Raw genomic sequence first — 21851 nt, forward strand, 5'->3', positions numbered from 1 at the left:
GACCGTGAGATCACGACCTGAGCCAAAGTTGGACGTCCAACCAACTGAGCCACCCAGGCGCCCCATGTAGATCTTATATTAAAGAAAAGCTGTGAACTGTTGTGGGGACTTGGATTAATGATACGCATGATGAAACGCTCAGGGGGAAGTGTTCAGATGCCTGCAATTTACCCTGAAGTGCACTAGAAACAAAATAAGCTAGCCCGATGAAGGATGGATGGGTATGTGAGAAACCAGATACGGTAAAACGTTAATGGTGGAATCCAGATGGCGAGTGTATGAGTGTTTGCTATAAAATTCTCTCGACTTTGCTCTATGTTTGAAAATTTGCATAATAAAATACTGAGGAACGAAGATTACCGTTCAGAAAAGAAAAGTCCATATTTACCACCCAAACGTAACCACTGTTAACATTTCAGTGTCCGTTAATTTCTTTCATTGTCATCTCCAAGAATATATCACTTTGTGTAATGAAGACCTTCTCACACATACAGGCTAATTTTCATTTTTTTCGCTCAATATTGTGTCATATTTTTTTTTGTCATTAAAAAGTCTTCCGTGTGTAATTTTTAAATTTTTTTTTTCAACGTTTATTTATTTTTTTGGGACAGAGAGAGACAGAGCATGAACGGGGGAGGGGCAGAGAGAGAGGGAGACACAGAATCCGAAACAGGTTCCAGGCTCTGAGCCATCAGCCCAGAGCCTGACGCGGGGCTCAAACTCACGGACCGCGAGATCGTGACCTGGCTGAAGTCGGTCGCTTAACCGACTGTGCCACCCAGGCGCCTCCCCTGTGTAATTTTTTTTTTTTAATTTTTTTTTTCAACGTTTATTTATTTTTGGGACAGAGAGACACAGCATGAACGGGGGAGGGGCAGAGAGAGAGAGAGGGAGACACAGAATCGGAAACAGGCTCCAGGCTCTGAGCCATCAGCCCAGAGCCTGACATGGGGCTCGAACTCACGGACTGCGAGATCGTGACCTGGCTGAAGTCGGACGCTTAACCGACTGTGCCACCCAGGCGCCCCCCCCCACCCCGTGTAATTTTTAAATGAAGGTGTAATTCACCTGTAGCGAAAGTCACACGTGTTAGCACACGGCTGCGTGACTTTTGACAGATGTAGACAGTCAGGGAAGCACCGTCCGCCAGCCCCCGCGACCACCGACATGTCTTCCCGAGCGTCATTAAAGTGGCGTCCTCACGCACGTGGCTTCTTTCGCTCACGCACAATGCCTGTCAGCCCCGTCCACGCTGTTGCCTGTACTGGTAGTTTGCTCCTTTTTGTTGATGCACTTTAATCTAATCTTACTGCTTCAAAGAGTCATTGTTCATCATAACATATCTTAGGTACGCATTCCTTTGTTATTTGGGCATTCAAGATGCTTCATTTTTCCACTGTTATAGACGCCATCACAGCAAACATCTTTGTACATAAATCACGGTCATCGACAATGTCTTTAAGGTGGGTTCCTGGGAAGGGACTTAAAAGTCGTAGGCTATGAATGTTTCCGAAGCTGCTGATACACTTTTATTTTTTTTTTTTTAATTTTTTTTTTAATGTTTATTTATTTTTGGGACAGAGAGAGACAGAGCATGAACGGGGGAGGGGCAGAGAGAGAGGGAGACACAGAATCTGAAGCAGGCCCCGGGCTCTGAGCTGTCAGCACAGAGCCCGACACGGGGCTCGAACTCACAGACTGTGAGATCATGACCCGAGCTGAAGTCGGACGCTCGACCGACTGAGCCCCCCAGGCGCCCCTACACTTTTAAATTAAAGAGCTCCTCGCGCGTCGCTAGGTGGCTCGTAACTGGCCTGGTTTACCTCGGTGTTCACGATCTGCCTCTACTTTGTGATGTTGTCACTGTAGAACGGACTGGAGCACTCAGCGTCGGCCGCGAGGCTCTGACGTCCTCAGCCATGGACACCAACCAGGACACTTCCCTCTTCCTGATGAAGATCTTGGAGGAGCTGGACAGCAAGCAAAACACCGTTTCCTACCAGGATCTGTGCAAGTCGCTGTGTGCCCGCCTCGACCTGTCCCAGCTCGCCAAACTGAGAAGCGTCCTCTTCCACACGGCCTGTCTGGACCCCAACTTCCCGGCCACGCTGTTCAAGGACAAGATGAAGTGCCCCGGGAACAACCAGCAGTCGAAGAAGATCATGGTGGCCGCGGACGTCGTGACCATATTCAACCTGATCCAGATGAACGGGGGCGCGGCCAAGGGCAAGCTGCCCACGGGCCGGCAGAAGGGGCGCCACAAGGAGGCGCCCTTCGAGCCCTGCGGGTCGGACGCGGAGGCCCGTGCCGCGGCCCAGTGCGAGCCCCTCGGCTGCGAGCTGGGCGACAGGCCCTTCCGCCGGGGCTACCCCGCCCGCCAGGCGTCCCAGGGCCGGAAGGCGGACCCCAAGGACCGCCCGCCGCAGTTCGTGCCTGCCTCGGAGCCCAACTTCCTGCTGGGCGTCGGCCAGGAGCTGAAGAGCCGCGCGGCCTCCCTGGACCGGCTGCAGGCGCTGGCGCCCTACTCCATCGCCAGCCCCCAGCCCTGCGAGATGCAGAGAACCTACTTCCCCATGAACATTGAGAGCGAGCCCGTCTCAGATCAGGACTCCCTGCCCATGAGCCAGGGTGGCAGCGCGGAGCCCTTTGTCATCCAGTCCTGTGTCCAGAAGAGGAACATCTTTAAGGAGGATTTTCACAACCTGATGGCCGTGTCGCCCACGCTGGTTGGCCCCGCCAACAAGGGGGAGGTGGAGCGTGGGGAGCCCCGGGGGCACCCGGAGCCCCACAGGACACCCTTCTTCAACCACAGCTTTGAGATGCCCTACAACAGCCCGTACCTGAACCGCACGTACTCCCCGGTGCCTGACAAGAGGCGGGCCAAACACGAGAGCTTGGACGACCTTCAGGCCTCCACGTATTTTGGGCCCACTCCAGTGACGGGGGCGCAGGAAGCCAGGCGCTGCCCGGGGAGGCCGGGCAAGCAGACCCCCTGGCCGGCCAAAAGCTGGAGCCTCAACACCGAGGAGGTCCCTGACTTTGAACGGTCCTTCCTAAACAGAAACCCCTCTGAGGAGAAGCTGCGATATCCACACCCCAGCAGCCAGACCCCCAGTTTCCCGGCCCCAGACAGGCGGCCCACTTACCTCGCGCCAAGCGACCCACAGCAGGTCCTTCCCGGGGGCTACGCGGCAAAACCAGATGGGCTCAGACCTAAAGCGGTCTCGTCCCCCGTTGACCTGGAGAAGCACGAGCCGGTCAGAAAGTTCAAAGACAAGAGCATCAGCTGCACGGGGGCGCAGCTCAGCTCAGACACCAGCAGCGTGGGCACCCAGACCGAGCAGCACGTGTTGGAGCCCAAGAAGTACAAGGACCTGTGCGCCTCCGGACAGAGCAAGTACAGTGACAGGCACGCCATGAAGCAGTCGGACGACGACTCGGAGGCCGTCAGCGATGACATCAGCGACATTTTTCGATTTCTTGACGACATGAGCATCAGTGGCTCCACGGGGGTGATGCAGTCCTCCTGCTACAACAGCACAGGGTCCTTGTCTCAGCTCCACAAGTCGGACTGTGACAGTTCGCCGGAGCACAGCGTAACCAAAATCGCCAACGGGCTTCCCGGTAGCAAAGGAGAAAAGGGCAGCCGGCCCGAAAGCAGCAGCCACCGCTCCGAAGAGGAGCTGAAGACCAGTGTGTGCAGGCTCGTGCTGAGGATCGGCGAAATCGAGCGGAAGCTTGAGTCGCTGTCGGGGGTCCGCGAGGAAATTTCGCAGGTCCTGGGCAAGCTAAATAAGCTGGATCAGAAAATGCAGCCACCCGAGAAGGCGGGTGTGCAGGTCGACCTGAATTCCTGGACGAGCGAGGCTCCGTCCGACGAGAGCGCCTCTCCCCGGATGTTTCGTGGGCACAGCGGCCCCCGTGGGCCCAAACCCGAGAACGCGGCCGACTGGTGCTGCTCAGAGGCCAGCGGAAGCAACAGCGAGAGCCTCCGCGTCAAGGCCTTAAAAAAGAGCCTCTTCACCAGGCCGTCCTCGAGGTCCCTGACGGAGGAGAACAGTGCCACGGAGTCCAAGATCGCCAGCACCTCCAACTCGCCCAGAGACTGGCGCACCATCACCTACGCCAGCCGCGCGGGCCTCGGTGAGGAGGAGGTGAAGGACAGGGCCCCCGGGGAGAGTAAGGACTGGCACCAGAAGTCCAAAGAGGTAATTTAATCCGCGCCCACCAATCGGGGCTCTCGCGCTGGGACGGCCCCGGGGCGCATCCCCGGAGGAGCCTGGCTGTTCTTCCAGATCTGGGGCACTGTCCGCGTTAGGGCAGGGAGGACGGCCCGGGCAGATGGTCCGTCCGCCAGCTGGAAAGAGCGTGTGCCCGGTATTGTCCACGGGAGAGAGCGGGGTTCGGGTTCAGGAGGGGTGGCGGAGCGGGGAGCGTGGGGGAGACGCGGGCGAGCCAGGGATGACTGCTCCTGAAACAGCGGGGCGCAGGGAGCGGGCGGTGAGTCCCCAGTCAGGAAATGGCCCCCCCCCGCCCCCGACGGCAGCTCCCCGACACCCGACGCCCGTTTCCCCTGCCCCGTGGCTGTCTGCCGTCGCAGCCGTGTGCTCACTCTTCCCGGGAGCCTCGGTGCCTTTGCATCTTGAGGGCCGACACCTCCCCGTCGGTGCCAGGGCGGGCGTACACGGATGCTCGCGTCCCCTGCCGCGGGGAGCCGCGGGCCAGGGGCGCCCGCGGCGGCCCTCCTCGCCCCTTTCTGGCCAGAGCCGACGCCCTGATTCTGCGGGACGGGCCGCGGGCGCTCGGAGGGGCCGGTGCCGGGGAGGGCGTGATGGTGGTGTGTGGGCTGCGGGCTCACGAAGCCACGCGGGAGGCTGGCTTCCACGCAAGTTTTCAGTGTCCAGAATCGGAGGAAGGAGGGTAAAAGACGTGATTTATATACATATATGTATATACGTATATATATATATGTTAATCTTTGTTTAGGTGTATTTATTCTTGAGAGAAAGAGACAGAGCACGAGCAGGGGAGGGGCAGAGAGAGAGGGAGACACAGAATCCGAAACGGGCTCCGGGCTCCGAGCTGTCGGCACGGAGCCCGACGCGGGGCTCGAACCCACGGACCGCGAGATCCTGACCCGAGCCGCGGTCTCTGAGCCGACGTCGGAGGCTCCACCGACTGAGCCCCCAGGCGCCGGAAGTGATCTTGTCCGATCCCAGGGAGGCCTGCTGCCTGTGCAGCCACGTGCGGCCCGTGCTGTGGGAGCCGGTGTGGCGCCAGCCGGCCCGGTCCACGTGCAGGCCCACGCTCACACGCTCGCACACTCGCGCCTCGCGGCCCATCCCGCGCTCACGCACACGTCCCTCTCAGGCACCCGCACCCTCTCCTCCCTGCCTGCCCTGTTTTCCCTGGCTTTTCCGCGTCACGTACACGGCTTCGTGTTTCGGTGTCGACCCCCTCTGACACACGGGCGGGCGGCCCTCTGCTCGGCCGTCCGATCTGGCAGGAGAGGGGGAGAAAGGCGGACACTGACAGGTGCCCGCTTCTACGGGCCTCGCCGTCCAGGGGGCGGACGGACGGGGAGCCGGGCAGTCACGGGCCTGCAGGGTGTGCAGAGATGGGGGCCCACCCAGGCTTGGCAGTCACCGAGTGCTTCCCGGAGGCCCTGTGAGACCCCCGAGTGACAGGTTCACGGAGAACAGAGTCCCCCGGGCCGGGACCCCACACTGCTGTCCAGCTGGCCGCTCCCCGGAGGGTCTCAGCACCACCGGAGGCTCCCGGCGTGTGCCCTCTGGCTGCTCCCCTCCCGAGGGGCAGGGTGGCCCGATGTCGGAAGCGCCTTGAGGGGAAGGGCCCGCGGTGCTTGCTTCTCGGCACCAGGTACACACCGGGAAAAGCGAGGCGCTGAGACTCCCGGAAGCCCAGCTGGAAGCCGAGCCCCCAGCAGCTGTGCCCCTGCTCCGTGGGGGCCTCGCCCCTGCTCGGCGGGGCCTCTCTGGGCTCCGCTCCGTGCCTGCGCGAGGAGGGCCGCTAACGGCAGTGACTCCACGAGGGCTTGGTCCGCGAGGTCTTGTTACCTGAGCTCACGTGAGGGCCGTCCCCTTGCACACTTTTCCTGGACACTTGCCCCCACTCCTGGCGTACCTTCATTCTGTGCCAAATCCCCGCATTCTGTTCCCCGGACGCCCTTGGGGCCTCGCAGTAGAAAGCTGCTGGCTGCCCGGTTGTGCCGTGAAATCCCACAGCCTCCGTGCTCCTTTCCTGGCCTCCCCTGTGCCCCTCTGCAGGCGGCCGGGCCATACAGCGTCCCCCCGCACCACCGACTGCCCAAGCAGTGCAAAGACGGCTTCCTGGTGGAGCAGGTGTTCAGCCCGCACCCCTACCCCGCCTCCCTCAAAGCGCACATGAAGAATGACCCCCTGTACGCGGACATGCGGCTGACGGAACTGGCCGAGGTGAAGCGGGGCCCGCCCTCCTGGACCGTCGAGGAGTACGCAAGGAACGCGGGCGACAAGGGCAAGCTGACGGCCCTAGACCTGCAGGTGAGTCTCGCGCGGTCGCGGGCGGCGGGGGGGAGGCCCCCCCCACCCCAGCCCATGCAGGAGGGACCTCGCCGTCCGGCGCCCCGGGGCCCCCGCCCCGGGATTCTGAACCTTGATCGGCCGTAGAGCCGAGGCTTTAACAAGGGGAGCGTTACTTTGCTGATTCGCTTGCAAACATTTGGCAGTGGGAACGCGGGGTTGATTGACTGACTTTGGCCGCCGAGTAGCTTAAACCGGTGCGTTTAAGGCTCCGTAGCGAGTGTACATCCTCCTCGTTCGTTGCCCACGGGACCCGAGACAGAGCTTCGCGAAACACCAGCCGATTTCTCCTTCCACATGTGGCACGTGGGATAAACATATTTGTGGGAGCCAAGCTATGGATTATGTGTCCATGTGGAGCGGTCCCAGGTAAGAGCCGCCCCCGGGAGCTCGGTGAACGCACTCGTGGCCCGAGTCTGGCCACCACACGAGGGGCTGGGGTTCGGGCACACGTCGGTGGGCAGCCCCACCGGGTCCCGTGCACACTGCGCCTGCCCGTGTCTCTGTGTCACCACGGGAAAGCATCCCGTCCTCACCTGCAGAATGAGCTTTGCGACCTGGCCTGTTGAGGGCCGTGGGGGAGGTGCCGGTGGCGGGGGCCGGGGGGCGCGGTGTGGCGGGCAGAGACCCCGGGTTCCCCCAGCGCCGGGCTGCTCTGCGGAGGGACCCGGGACATCCCTCTGCCCGCTCCACGCCGTGCACTGGTCGTGCCCGTATGTCCCTTGCAGAGCCGCTGTGAGAAGGTTTGGGGAGAAGGCACTGAAAGTCCCCGGCGCTAGAGAGGATTTCAGGGGCCAGTTAAGTGATGCTGAAACGAGTCAGGTCTGCGTGTTCTTTCCCGGGCGGCTGTGAGCACGGGGCGCGGGGACCGTAGGGTCCGCGGCTTGCAGACGAGGAGATGCCAGTTCTGGGAGCCGAGTGCCTGGCCCGGGCCGGACAAGCCTCAGTCTGTGCGGGACCCAGCCCAGCCCCTGGTCCTCCTCCTGGGCTGCCGAGAGAGCGGGGGGCCCGCGTGTCCCCGCAGTGACCACAGTGAACCTGAGTGACGGCAGTTAGGGGAAGGGGCAGTCCTGGCTAGACTCTAACGGTGGGGCTTGTGGTGACAGCCCCCTCGCCCCCCTTACCCCCTGCACGCTGTGTCCCTGCGTGTGCTGTGTCCACTGTCCCTCCGGGCCGCTCCCTGTCCTGTCCTCCTCCTGCTCGTGGGCCAGGGCTTGGATGCCCTGCAGGAGGGCCCTGTGCGGCTTCATGGTGGGGGCCACTCCCCCTGCGTTCCTGGGTCTCACGGCGTGGATGGTTCAATTAGGACACGATCGTGAAAGGGTCAGATGAAGCGAACGAGTCATAGATCGACTAATGTCTTTATTTTAACGTTTATGTATTTCTGAGAGACAGAGACAGACAGACGCGAGGTGGGGGGAGGGGCAGAGAAAGAGGGAGACAGAGAATCCCAAACTGGCTCCACGCTGTCAGCGCAGAACCCAAAACGGGGCTCGAACTCACAGACTGTGAGGTCATCACCTGAGCCGAAACCGAGAGTCGGCCCTTAACCGACTGAGCTGCCCGGGGGCCCTGAAACAGCTTCTTGAAGTTGGGGGAGGGGGCCGTTCCCAGGCACAGGTGACTTTTTGCCCCTACAGATGTGTGACATGTTAACGTGCCACGTTTATAAGTATGAACACAAAATTGCCCGAAATAACAGCAGGCCTTCAGACTAGAGAGCTTTGGTGACCTCACTTAAGGTCGAGCCAAGGAGGGAGCGCCCTTTGCACAAAGCAGGAGCGGAGGGGTTGCCGGAGGCGCGGCCTGACACGTTCTCGTTCCTTTTCGGAAACTCAGGTGATGTCAGGACAGCTGCGCCATCTGGACGATCTCCGGGGCCACGTGTGTCTGGGTGTGAGGTCGCCCGCTCGGGGGCGGGAGCAAAGTGGGGGGACCTGTTGTCATTCCAAGGGTCTGGGGGCCTGGTAACAAGCCACCCTGGCCCCTGGCCCTGGAAACTGTGGTATCACCGCTGTTTGTTGTCCTTAGAGCCTGAAGTTATCGGGAAAGCTAATAAAAAACAGTTTATTTTGCAGGCTGAGTCCCGGCCTGTAAGGTGTACGTGACCGTGAAAGGAAGCCGACTTCCTTCTGTTTGAGACAGAACCCGCCATGCAGGGTGGGCTTGGTTGGCTCCAGGCCTCCCTCCGTGACAAGCCTGGGAGGCAGAGGCGGCCGGGCCCGTCTTGAAGGTGCAGAGTTGGGGGGGGGGGGGGGCTGCTGTTCAGCCGTCCAACCCTCGCAGGTGGCTGCTCACCGTGGCAGACCAGTCTGCCCGTGAGATTACCTGTCCCGGATCCCCCTCTCCCGTCCGGTGTCCGTGAGATGGCTGAAGGGCTTTCGTGGCCGAGCCACACATTTCAAGTGCCCGTGGAGGGCAGACTTTCGGGGGAGGGAGCCCTGGCCGGAGCCTGAAGACGGGTGTTCGTCCTAATGGCGGGAGCGGGCAGCTGGGGGAGGCCGGGGCCCCTGGGACTCTAGCAGAGGACGCGGTAGTGGGGGCTCCCGCAGAGACCCAGCCCCCTGTCGTGACAGACTTTCCGTTCCTGAGAGAGTCGGGTCACTCACGATGGCCCAGGAAGGGAGGGACTGTCAGGGAGGGGCTGTCACGGTGCGATGGGCAGGGTGAGAGCCCGGGGGGCATCCGGGCACCAGCACCAGTGACAGATGTCGTCGCCCTGGGATCTGAGGGCGAGGGAAGGGAGCTGTTTCTGAAACCCACCGAGACCCAGGGCCCCAGAGCGGACGCCTGGAGGGAATTGGGAAAACGTCCCGTCCACTGACCGGGCCCACCTGGCGTGCGTCCACGGGGCCAGGCTGCTCTGTCCCCAGAGCCAGGTGACAAATATCAGAGGCGCGTCTGGAAGGACGGGCCAGTAAGTAACACGGGTCAGAATCACCAACATCCCCCCAAAACACGTTACAATGCAGTTTTCAAACAGTTTTCAAAGGATGTGTTTTGTGATCTTGTGCGTGTGTCCGAGCGACTTTAACGTGCACGTTTTGAGCATTAAACAAGCCGAGACAATCTCCAGAATGGATACATTTGTTTGTGTTTCAGAGATTTAGGTGACCTCGCTTGGGATTTCTGTGTTTGCTTTCACGTGACGCTACGTTATTAAAAGCTCTTGCCGGAGGGGGCGAACACTGCTCCCCCCTCCGCCCAGTTACAGGAACTGATTAGCGCATCACTGGGGAGCGGGGTCCACGGGCAGTTCAGGAGAACTGTGGCGTTTCTCCTACAGACGCCGTGTCAATCTCAGGACACGGGAGACCGAGGTCAGCGCGGGCCTGCCATCGCAGACGCAGCCCATGGCCCTCGGACCGTCTGCACGGCCCTGTGGACCGGGACTCCGAGCAGCGGCCTGACCATATTTTAGATTGTGTGTGAGCTGCTCGTCTGGGGCAGGACTTTGATTTCTCAGTAGACGCTTTTGTGTGGATCTGGGAACGGAATCAGAGCCACGAGAGAGCCCTGCCTCAAAGGGCTCTGTTCTTAGGGCCGGTAGGGGAGCATCCCTGTCAGTGAGGTTCCCTGGTTGTCCCACGGCCCGCCAGCCCGCTCGTGGCCGCAGACCCCTGGCGTTGAGCCCCGTGTGTCTCGGCCCTGATTTGCTTGCTCACAGCGAGAAGACCCGCGGTTTCCCCGTGTCAGACCCGTGGACTCAGGCAGCAAGGGCGGGGCAGGTGTAGTCGTGGCGTGTAGGAGCCTGAGGCCTCGGTGGCCCATGTCAGGCGGGGCTGGCATGGCGGATGTCGCGGTGGTCCCGGGCCGCGGACGAGTCAGGCGCTCTGGGACCTGCTTTCAAGTACTTCCCGTGTCCCTAACGTCTTGTCCTTGCTTCTAGACGCAGGAGTCCTTAAACCCAAACAACTTAGAATACTGGATGGAGGATGTTTATACCCCGGGCTACGACTCGTTACTGAAGCGTAAGGAAGCGGAGTTCAGACGAGCCAAGGTCTGCAAGATCGCCGCTCTGGTCGCCGCTGCCGCGTGCACGGTCATCCTCGTGGTTGTCGTGCCCATCTGCACGATGAAATCCTGAGCCCGGGGCCGCCCCGCCGTGCACGGCTGGCGGCCGCTGGCTCTCCCTCTGTGGCGTGAGGTCTCAGGGCCGTGTGGCGACCGCTCGCTGGGGTAGAGACGCAGCCGCTGAGGCCATCTGCCGGTGGGCAAGATGCGCTTCAGGAAGTGTGCGTTCTAGAGAGACCTACCCTCCTATTGGCTTTGACTCAATGACGCTCGGATGAGTTGTTAGAAGTGCAATATCTTTTCCTACCAAAAGAATGTAACGGACGAGCAGAACATGCAGATTGAATTCCAAGCAAAAAAAAATTTAATTGGATTCTTTCCATTTTATTGAAGTCTCGCGGTGGGGAATATGTTACGCAGCAGATATTTGCTACGTGCCTGCCTGGGGCCGCGGAGGGAGAGAGCTGGATGAGTTCTGTTTTCCTTAATGTTGCGTTGCAGGTGAAGTCACAGGTTGTGTGTCCCCAGAGGATGCTACTTCTCTGCTGACTCGCAGCAAGGACTACGACTTTTCAATCTTGCCCTTCGGTCACCATTATGATCCTCGTTGCAGATCTTCATGGAACATTCTGGATCTTTCTCGTGCGCACGGCGTAGGGAGGAGCTCACCTGCCGAGTCAGGCATCGCATGGAGTGTGCTCCCTCTGCGTACGAGGCTGAGGGACCCGGGCCGGGAGATCTTCCTGTCCGCACCCCGGGGTGTGGGGAGAGCCGCTCACCAACACCGTAAGGTCAGTACTGGAAAATCACGGCCACCCACGCGGTCCCCCACGTGCTCCTTGGTCTTCTGTCTCCTGGTGGTACCGGGCACTCTGCTTCTCACACGCGAGTCGGAGAGTTTGGAACGTGTCCTTGTGCCTTGAGGAGTAGAGACGAGGTAGAAACTTTGACATTCTAACCGCGGACCGTGGTTTCTATGTGCCACAAACCACTTCCGGTGGCTTTCACAGGATCTTGAAAGCTTGTCAGTCATATGATAAAGGCGTGGAGGTGTTCTCCACAACGCAACACCAACTCCAGAGTTCCAAATACTTGTCAGCAGCGCAAAAAAGAAAAAAAAATCTCTATTTAACCATTTACGTATCTATCTGTGTATGTCTATCTGAACACCTAGTTTTGGTTTATTGTCCTTCTTTGTTAAATAACTTGAGAGCAAGGTTTCTCCAGCGTACAGGAAGCTGTTGTAATTTGATCAGAATTTGATCCCAGTTTCCACCTGTTGAATGGTGCTTTGACATAATTGCACGGAGAGAATCCTTTTCAGCGTTTGACTCTAATGTCTTGCTACAGGGTCAAAGAAAAATGATTGGCAGAAACTCGCTACCTTAATTCTTCTGAGAACAAGGTGGGTTACGAACAAATGTTGAGAGTAGGAAGAAGCACTCCGGATGGTATAATAAATTCCTGAAAGAGGGGTTTGGGGAGCATCTCAGATTTTAAAGCAGTAGGATTCAGCATCCGTTCCCAAGACCTTCGAATGACTCTCAGCTTGCTCTGTCGAGGTCTACGTTTCCCCACACGGGGCAGTCGGAACATTTCACGCTGTGAACAACTAAGGGACGGATGCTTTTGTCTGTAGTGAGCCTTCATGTTTAGGGGCCTTTATGTCACTGTTTTTATTCTCCTGTTTATCTGTGGACTTTCAACTAGGTGACTGAAACTTAAGCCTTAGTATGCAGAACTGAGGATTTATCGTTGAAAATGAAAAAAATATATATATACATTACTGTCTATTGTCAGAATTTTCGTCTTCTGGTGCTCTGTTCTGGGTTGGGTACATTAAATAAGGTTGTTTCTTTCACCCTCAAAGGGGATACTGGGTTCCCACCCGCAAGAGCTGGGAGCTACCCTATCCACTCTCCTGCCGTCCAGGACGGCTCCGTGACACGGTCCCCCTTATCACAGATTAAGCCACGAGAGCATCAGAGATAGGTAGCTCCCAACCTCTTGCTCATTGGTTTGCAGAGAAGTGGAGATGCACCAACCTGGGATGAGAAAAACCTTGTCCAAGCCCAACCCCTGCTGTCCTTGCCAGGTAGGACCATGGCGGATGGACCAAACTGCCATCGCCTCTTCCTAATGGGCCCTGCTTGAGCCACGCGTCTAGCTACCGAGGCAGGGCGTGTGACCGTAAGCCCCACCCCGTGTGCGGAAGAGAAGGGACTCTGTAGAATTTTCTTCTCCCCTTTTCCTGTCTGAGGAGGTAGCAGAGAAATCTCGTCTGGCCCTCCGTCTAGTGTGGCTTTAAAATTCAACTCGACATCATCGCCGCGTGACGGAGAAGAAACACCCAGGGCTGGTGACGCCCCTGGGGAACCCGATGGCCCCAGTGGGGACGGGTCATCCCCAGCTTTATCGCTTGGAGTGTGGTTCCAAATTAGGGACCTTTGCCACAGCTTGAAGCTGACAGATGCTCGGAGCCTTGGGATCTAGAGAAGGTGGAGTTCACGGCTGGGTCTTTTCTGTCTCCTGACCCCATGCTTGTGACAGCCTTCTTTCCCCGGACCCCCTCACTGTAGCCGTCCCCCTCCCCCATCCCTGTACTTGCAGAGCGGGGCAAGACCAGAGTCTGGCTGGGAAGGAGACTTCTCCTCATCCCGTGTGGACTGGCCTGACTCCCGTAGCGGCCGTCACCTTGTACCATCGTCTCCGGCGCGTTCACAGGAGTACGATTTCCCATGCCTGGCACCTAGAATCATACACTATCAAAATTCACTTCATTTCTCTTGCTTTTGGAAAGTGAACAATCAGATGTTCTCACTTAAGGGATTATCCTGAAATCAGATACCCTCAGCCAGTCATTAAATTCAGAATAATCGTGTTCCTCTCTTCTAGTCTGAATTTGCTTCGAACACAGCCTTGCAGAAAAGCAAAAAAACGTCTCCCGGCTCGGTTTTCGGATATTTTATGCCACCACCCCCTTCTTTAAACTGCAGATACGGTCGAAGCAAGTTCCTCTGTATCACCATTACTAGCTGACCGTCGCGCATTAGTATTTTAGGGCATGGGGCTACGCGATTGCTACCTGCCAGGCCACTTTAGTAGATGTGCCGACGCTCGCTGCTCTGATGTGCCGTGAGTCCCGATGCCCTTATCGGAATCGAGGCAGTGCTGTTTTTGTTTACAGTTTATCAGTGTACGAGCGACGGCACCTCATTTTTTTAAACAACAACGGAAAAGTGCTGCCAACAGTAAATGATTCTGTTAAGAGGTGTAGCAATTTGTGAATGTTGAAATTCAACATGCTTCATATTATAACCAACTTGCAAGAATATCATGGTCCATCGTGTGAATACCAAATCAGTATATACTGTATATTGTACTACAGAGATTTGTATTTAAAGGCAAAGATATTAGTAATTGTTGGGATAATTGGGGAAAGGGTATTAGATATTTATTGATGAACAATGAAAACTGCGACAGACTTCCTTATTTATGCCTTATGAATAAAAGGGTGTGACTTTTAAGTTCTATGTGCGAGACTCGGGGAGCAGTGGGTATTTTTGAAGGCGGGGACTGTCAACCTTTTCTATGTTTGCTCTGTACAGCTGTTAGCACACTCTTGGTGCTTGATCAACGTTATATAATACCAATAACTAAGCACATTTTTAGATCTTTTTTCAAATGGCTTGTGTAAAATTTGGTTAATGTACAATGGTTGGTTGGAAGCTATCATAGAAAATCTGCCTCTCCAAATATAATCAAAAATAAACTGAAAACTTATAAGATATCTTGCGGTGAGATTTCATTTGATGCGTAAATTGTGTTTAGTTTTATGCACATATCAGAAGTGTCCAACTTGGTGATTTTTCATAAATTGAAACCGTCCACTTAATGAGCACCCAGATTAAAAAACAAAACAAAACAGGACACTCAGACACCCAGAAGCCTCCCAGAACCTCCCTCATGCCCCTCCCAGTTAAAACCTGGCAAAGAAAAGTGGGCCTCCTGTTTTAAGGGCACACATTCGTTTTGCCTGTTTTTTTTTAAACTTTATGTAAACACATTCATGTACCTTGTACTTTTTTTTTTTTTTTTAGTGTAGTTGACACACAGTGTTACATTAGTCGCACGTCTGTACGTTATGCTGGGCCCCACAAGCACGGCCACCGTCAGTCACCACGCAGCATTGTTACGGCACCATTGGCTGTATTCCGTGTGCTGTGCCTTCCGTCCGTGGCTTCCTCATCCCGTAACTGGCAGTCTGGGCCTCCTCTCACTCCCTCTGGAAACCACCAGTTTGTTCTCTGTGTTTGCGGACCTGATTCTGCTTTCTGTTTGTGCGTGAAGAGAGAGAAGTCACAGAAACCATGTGATTTCACGTGCAGGCGGGCGGAAGGTAAGAAACAAGTGAGCGTATACTTTGTATCCTTTGTGTCTGGTTTCTTTCACTCCACATGACGCCGTGGAAAACATCTGTGCCACCGTGTAAGGTGGTGGCCTCCCCATTTTCACAGCGTTATCTGCTGTGGCACGATTTCTTTACCCAGTGGTGGGCGTCTGGGGAGCTCCTGGTCTGGGGCTATGAACTCGCTTATCCGTGGTTTTGGTGAATGCACGCGTGCATTGCTGGCAGTAAAACTGCTGGTCCCCAGGTGAGCTCCCATGCTGCCGTGGCGGGTGACGCGGCCCCGAGGCTCCCCTCCGCAGTGCGCGTGGGGCTGCAGTTGCTCTAGATGCTACTCACAGGCATGTTCCGTCTTAGCCCTTCTGCTGGGTGTGCACTGGTGTCTCATTGTGCATTTAATTTGCATCTTCCTGATGATGAAGGAGATTTGCACCCTTCATGTGTGTGTTGGCCCTTTGGATGTCCTGATCTGCGAAGCGCCTGTTCACGGCTCTGCCCATTTTCCATTAGGCTGGTTGTCTTTTCCTTAGCAATTTGTAGAAATTCTCTAGACGTTCTGAAAATGAGTTATTTGTCGGATACACATTACAGACACTGTTTTCCATTCTGTGAGCTGCGCTTTTATTCTCTCGTTGGTACCTGATCAATAGGGGTTCTTTATTTTGATATAGAAATGTATCGGTTTCTTCATTATGATTGGCAGTTTTGAGTCCTGTTGGAGACGCTTCGTACAGACTCCAAGGTCACGGAGATGCTCTGTTTTCTTCTTGAAGCTTTACTGTTTTACTTTTCTTGGTTGGAGCTGCATGTCTTCTGGAGTTGACATTACACTGGTGTCAGGTGGGGGTTATCCCATGTGGGTATCCATTGATTAGCACCACTAATTAGAAAGATCATCCTGGGGACACCTGGGTGGCTCAGCTGGTTAAGCGGACTCTTGATCTCAGCTCAAGTCCTGATCTCATAGTTCGTGACAATCCCTGTATCGGGCTCTGTGCTGACAGTGTGGAGCCTGCTTGGGATTCTCTCTCTCTCTCTCTCTCTCTCTCTCTGCCCCTCCCCTGCTCACACTTTCTCTCTCTCTCTCTCAAAATAAATAAATAAATAAACATTGAAAAAAGAAAGAAAGATGGGGCACCTGGGTGGCTCAGTTGGTTAAACGTCCAACTTCGGCTCAGGTCATGATCTCATGGCTCGTGGGTTCAAGCCCTGCATCGGGCTCTTTGGTGTTGGTTCAGAGCCTGGAACCTGCTTCGGATTCCTTGTCTCCTTCTCTCTCTGCCCTTCCCCCGCTCACTCTCTGTCTCTCTCTGTCTCTCAAATGAATAAACGTTAAAAAAATTTTTTTAATTAAAAAAAATAAAGAAAGACCATCCCTACCCCTTTAACACAAGTCTATTTAACATATATATGGCTTCCTGGACTTTCTATCCAGCCCTGTCTGCTCCTCTGTGCTTGTGTGAGCACAACATCAACATAGTTTTCTCCACCCCAGAGAGACGAAGACATCGCTCACTGTGAAGTGAATCATAGCCAAAGGGAAAGAGGCCGCAGCACATTTCTTGCCCATGAAATCGTATCAGGGAGGATGCCAGAGAGAGAATTTATCCAGCTTCTTTAATGTTCATCCTGCCATTCGCAAATGTCACCGAGCTCCCGCTCGAGTCATTAAAGAAAAGTGACGAAACACAGTTCCGAGCACATCGCGGAAGGCGATTAATATTTTGACGTCTGGACACCAAAAGAAGTCTCTGATGAGGGCCTGGACCATGTCAGCGCAACGACACCACAGCAGGCTTAAGAACGCTTCTCACTTTTACAGTAAATACTAGTTCAGACGTAAACCTGAGGTTTGCACACGGATCGACTGGATTGCATTTCGCCTGAGTGCTCTGAGCAAGTGAATTTAGAAAATAGCATGTATGTAATCTTGTAGGGGAATGTTCATTTTCTTCACGAGGACAAATGTATGCGCAATGTGCTATCGTAAGGCATTTTATTTATTTATTTATTTTTAAAAATTTTTTTTTTCAACATTTTTTATTTATTTTGGGGACAGAGAGAGACAGAGCATGAATGGGGGAGGGGCAGAGAGAGAGGGAGACACAGAATCGGAAACAGGCTCCAGGCTCCGAGCCATCAGCCCAGAGCCTGATGCGGGGCTCGAACTCACCGACCGCGAGATCATGACCTGGCTGAAGTCGGACGCTTAACCGACTGCGCCACCCAGGCGCCCCGTAAGGCATTTTAATCTGTTATTTAGATTCCTCCCCCCAAGTACCAGCAAGAGTCAACTTACTTCACACCACTGAATGCACTTTTAAAAAAGCACATCTCCCAGCGCTCTCTCTAGATTTCGGGCTTTCCGAAAGTCCCACCGGCCAAGTCACTGGGATTCGGCCGTTCCTGGGTTTGGATTCAATCCGGACTAGTCCTCGTAACGGAAAGGAGAGGGAGGAGGTGCACCCGACTTTAGACAGAAGCGATGTTACGAGAAAATGACACCAGCGTCCGAAAACAAGGACCGAAGGAACACGGGCGTTTCGGGCCGGACCAGGGACCGCACCCCACCCCCTGCACACACTGCTTCTTTGCGGTCTCAAATCTGACCCCAACTCAGCAGTTTTGGAAGATTCCTGAAAGATTCATTAAGTCCTGGACAGAATATTATTGTTGGAGTTCAGCAGCACACGTGTGGTTAGTTGCAGATATAGTTTCCTTTCCTTTGCAAGGAAAACAATAAATGAGGCCAAATCAGTAACTGAGTTGTCACCCCGTGAAGAGAAGAAATGTACACGGAAAGTTCACGCGGGCTGCTCAGAGGCACGTTCCACGGTGTGATGATTCTTGTATAATTTCCGAAGTCCTGGCCAGGAAGGCTTTCCCGGCTCATTTTCTCCGGGACCAATGCTGTTCGACTTGGATGTCTCCGCCAGCCTACGTTAGCATTTTATTACTAAGTAGTTTTATTATTAAAGCACGGTTTTACCACTAGCAACGGGTATGTGACCTATTTTTTCCTGTTCTTTGCTCTATTTATTCCTTTATTTATTCAGCTGACATTTGTTAAGCAATTTGAATGTGCAGGGCACTGGCTTGGGGCTGAAGTATTGTCTCCAGAGCAACAATGTCTCGAACGTAGTAGATGCTTAATGAATACTTGCTGAACGAACGAGGGAGGAAACGAATGCACGCAGTCTGAGATCGGGTGTCTCGGAACGTCCATGCCAACAAATGTACAGGTAACAGGGAAGTAAGCAAATAAGGGAAACAATTTTGAACAGCAAGAGGTTTCCTGAAGGAAGCTTTTCCCCTCAGAGGGGAGCAGAAGTATTGCCTGAGTTAGGGCAGTGGGAAGACCTGGAGAATGTGGTGTGTGGACGGCCCAGGATGAGCGCCCCTGGCGGAAGGAGCTGGCAGTGCAAAGGTCCTGCGGTGGGAATAAGTCTGGGCAGAAGGCTAGTGTGGCTTGAATGTAGTGAGCGCGGTGGGAAGGACATCCGTGAAGCGGCAGGGGCCGTTAGACACGGTAAACAGGTTAGGTTTTATTTTCGGTACGATGTGAAGCCTGGGGACGGTGGCAAGCAGAGGGATAGGACGTAATCCATGATCCGAGTTACATGCTTACGAGATCACCCCGGCTGCAACGCAGAGAAGGGGCTGAAGGGAAGGAGGGGTGGGAGCCAGGAGACCCGTTCAGTAAGAGCGGGAGAGCAGGGAACACAGAAGTGGCCAGGTTTTCCAGAAGCTCTAAAGAGGCTCCCGGGGACCCGGCGTTAGCGTCAGCAGCCCTATCGCGAGGGGGTCCTGACGTGGGGACGCTGTCACCAGGAGGCAGGAAAGCACGCGAGGGCCGGGGCCACCACGGTGAAGGCCTTCCCTGGGGTGTGCTGACCCAGGGCAGAGGGGTGGGCAGCTGTCGGGACCCTCACTCGGCCCTGCGTCCACTGAGCACCCGCTAGGCGTTAACTCTGGTGACCGGGGAATAATATTAAGCACGGCTCCCACCCATCAAGTCGGCGACCTACGACTTCCTGCTACCAACGAGACATGGGCCCTGGACTTGCTCTCTGTCCGTGGACAACCAGACACGAAAGCCCTGTTTCCAGGCGTTATTCATGAGGCACCCAGGACCGTGAGGTGGGGGAGAAGGTGGGCCCAGGCCTCTGCCTAGAAGAACGTTCTGGGCTGCGGGGGAGCCGCCCCGCCCCCCCTGACGGAAGCTTCAAACACTGCCCCCTCAAGGCCGCGGAGACCTCCGTCCCGCGACGTCCTGCGGGCCTTTCTCTGCTTCCTTCCGTCCGTCCCTCCGTGTAACCGGCTGCACGGCAGGACACGTTCCCCACCCCCTTCAAACCCTTTCCTCTCTGGGCCTCCCTCCTCCTTACCGGCCTCCCCTTCTCTGCTTCCTCCTCTGCCTCTCCCTTCCGAGCCCTCCTCCTCGTGTCCACGGTTCCTGGGATTGGACGCCGTCCGGGTACGGATGAGCCCGGTTCACATCCCTTCTCTGACCCCTCCTCTGACCGATCGCTTCTCTGAGCTCCAGCCTAGATGGCCATCACCGTGGGTGCGTGACACGCACACTTCGTGCACCTGGAGGGGGCGGGCTCACTCAGCCCTCCCCACTGTCCTCCCCCCTCCCCCCGCGCGGATTCGGGCACAAACACACACTCGGCACGCGCCGCTCCTGCACACCCGCGGTCCGACCCGCCGGCCTCTCTCTCTGCTTGTCCTCCAACCCGACTCCATTCTCCATAAGAGCCAGAGGCTCCCACCAACTGGGTGAGATCCGGTCGTGTCCCCTTCCCTGGCTCCTGCCACATGGGGACTAAAGCCGCAGGGTCTCTGGCCTCCCCCCCCCCCCCGGCCTCGCTCCCCCCTCACCGAGCCCCAGCTGCCTTTGCGTCCCAAGCCCGGCGCGCTGTTCCCGCTCCGGACTTCAGCACGTCCCGGCAGGAGCAACCGTGTCACCGGCCCGGACCCCTCCCCCCAACGCCCTCACCCGGATCCCCCCGCCCTTCATGCTAGAAAGCGTCCAGGCACTTGTGTTAGCTCGCTGGGCGGACGTCATTGCTTTTTATACCGTGTCGAAATCCCCGTAAGTGTCGCGTCAGCCCGCAGACCAGGGCCGAGCCCAGAGGCCTTTGGTGAGTGTGGAATGAAAAAAAAAAAAAATTAAAGGAGACGCTTCCTGCGACAGAAAATACGTTATTGATGTGGGTCTGGAGTGCCCACTGAGCTCACGGATGCCCGTCGATAAACTCCTGTGACGCAGCTGGGACGTTCTCCATTTGCAACGAGAAGCAGCCTAGGCGGGTCTGCAGAAACGCTACGTGTCATGATGGCAGTAAGCCTGTGCGTAAGCAGAGACACGGGCCACGGGACGCGTTCGCAGAGCTGTTTGGCTCCCCTCGCGTCTGCAGGGCTAGGAGTCAGAAGGTGGCTCGGGAGCCCACGATGGTACGAGATTTGTGTTTGGGGTCCCCGGGGAGAGTGCCCGGGTCAGCAGCCTGGAGGAGGGGCGAAGGGTGACAGCGCGGCGGCAGCCTCGGCCCCTCCCCGGGGGCCCCTGGAGCCGGTGTCCGCCCCCGCTCAGGGTTACACAGAGGGAGATGAGGGATTGGAACCCAGACATCCCGGAAGCAGCGTTCGTGGTCGTGTCTGCTCCGCTGGGCCACCTCCCGAAGCGTCTCAGATCTGCAGGCACAGGCTCCTCCCCGCTCACTCGACTCCTGGAAGGCGTCTTGCCCTGCGATGACACCGGGCTGACCCTGCAGTCACTCTGTCACTCACCTAACCCACGACGTGCCAGCTGTGCCCTCGACAGGGCTCTGGGCACTGAGAGCACAAAACACACAACTCCCCGCCCTGAGCACAACTCCGCGAGGAGACCCACGGGCACGGCGGAGTCAGAGGCTGCGTGGCATGGGACAGGGGCCGAGGACGTCTGTCCCCACAGATACTCCCTCACCTTTAAGAAGTAGCTGTTATTCTAACCAGTCTGCAGACGCAGGAACAGAGGCCACGGGAGACCAGGAAGTACATCTAGAGAGTCACAGGCAGCACGGTTGAACTTGGCTTTCATTCTGGGTTAAATCCACCTGTGACTCTGGAGCCCGAGCTCTTCACCGCGACGCCCCTGGGCCGTTGTTAGAGGAGGAAACGGCCTCGTTGATCCTCTGGGACGCGGGTTGGCGCGAGGGTGGGGAACAGGGTCTGAGGCTGGCGGGGGGACCCCTGGGGTCACCAACTGAGGCCGCCTGGCCACAGCCCCCTCCGGGAAGGGGACCCCGCATCCCATTCTGAGTGAGAAGGTCAGGCAGGACTGAATCAGTGAGAGGTCCTCTCTGGCACCTGTCCTGCTCTCGTCCGGACAACTGTGCTCTTGTAGAGTCAATCAAGAAAGCAAGGGGTTTGTCAGAGCCACACCCTCCCTCCTGGCCTTCATCACAAACTGTAGTGCTTAGAGTTCATCAATCACACCCACAGCTGTTCCTGTGGTGCCCTCGACTCTGCAGAGGGTGTGCAGGGGTGTGAACCCGGAGCCCCCCCCTCTCCCCTGGTGCATGTGCACACGTGCAAACAGAAGCAGGAAGAAGGTCGTGTTCACAAGTATCCGCACCGGGCTCTCAGCTCCCAGCAGCCCTCCCTTACCCGGTGGGGGCGGGGGGCAGGGGACGTGCCTTGTTCCCTCTGCAGGTGCTGTCAGTGGGCTGCGGGGAGGTGGGGTCTGCAGGCGGAGAGGACACAGCTCGTGGGGACCGGGGCTGTGATACGAACCCAAACCCACATCCCTGGAGCCCTCCCTCATCTTCTGGGTCCTAGTTGACGCGGTAACTCGGTCCCTA

General features: G+C 56.5%; 2 protein-coding genes across 3 annotated transcripts in view; both read left to right on the top strand.

Moving 5' to 3' along the window:
* The window catches only part of TMED3 (transmembrane p24 trafficking protein 3), a 94718-nt gene extending 92744 nt beyond the window's left edge, over window positions 1-1974 (top strand). The window contains exon 3 of the mRNA XM_043553862.1: window positions 1870-1974. Coding sequence (XP_043409797.1) covers window positions 1870-1908 — 39 coding nt within the window. The 3' untranslated portion in view covers window positions 1909-1974. The remainder of the gene's footprint in view (window positions 1-1869) is intronic.
* Window positions 1920-18557, top strand: MINAR1 (membrane integral NOTCH2 associated receptor 1). 2 transcript variants are annotated; one of them, XR_006292985.1, is made up of 4 exons: window positions 1920-4208; window positions 6288-6542; window positions 10471-12281; window positions 18546-18557. XR_006292985.1 is itself a non-coding variant. In XM_043553859.1 (3 exons), the coding sequence occupies exons 1-3, from the start codon at window positions 1920-1922 to the stop codon at window positions 10666-10668; spliced, it is 2742 nt and encodes a 913-aa protein (XP_043409794.1). In that variant the 3' UTR covers window positions 10669-14385. The 2 variants fall into 2 exon arrangements, 1 of the variants encoding a protein (XP_043409794.1); XM_043553859.1 differs by lacking the exon at window positions 18546-18557 and having other exon boundaries at window positions 10471-14385.
* The last annotated feature ends 3294 nt before the right edge of the window (window positions 18558-21851 follow it).

The sequence above is a fragment of the Prionailurus bengalensis genome, chromosome B3 (genome assembly GCF_016509475.1).
Source record: "Prionailurus bengalensis isolate Pbe53 chromosome B3, Fcat_Pben_1.1_paternal_pri, whole genome shotgun sequence".
In the NCBI taxonomy this organism is placed as follows: domain Eukaryota; kingdom Metazoa; phylum Chordata; class Mammalia; order Carnivora; family Felidae; genus Prionailurus; species Prionailurus bengalensis.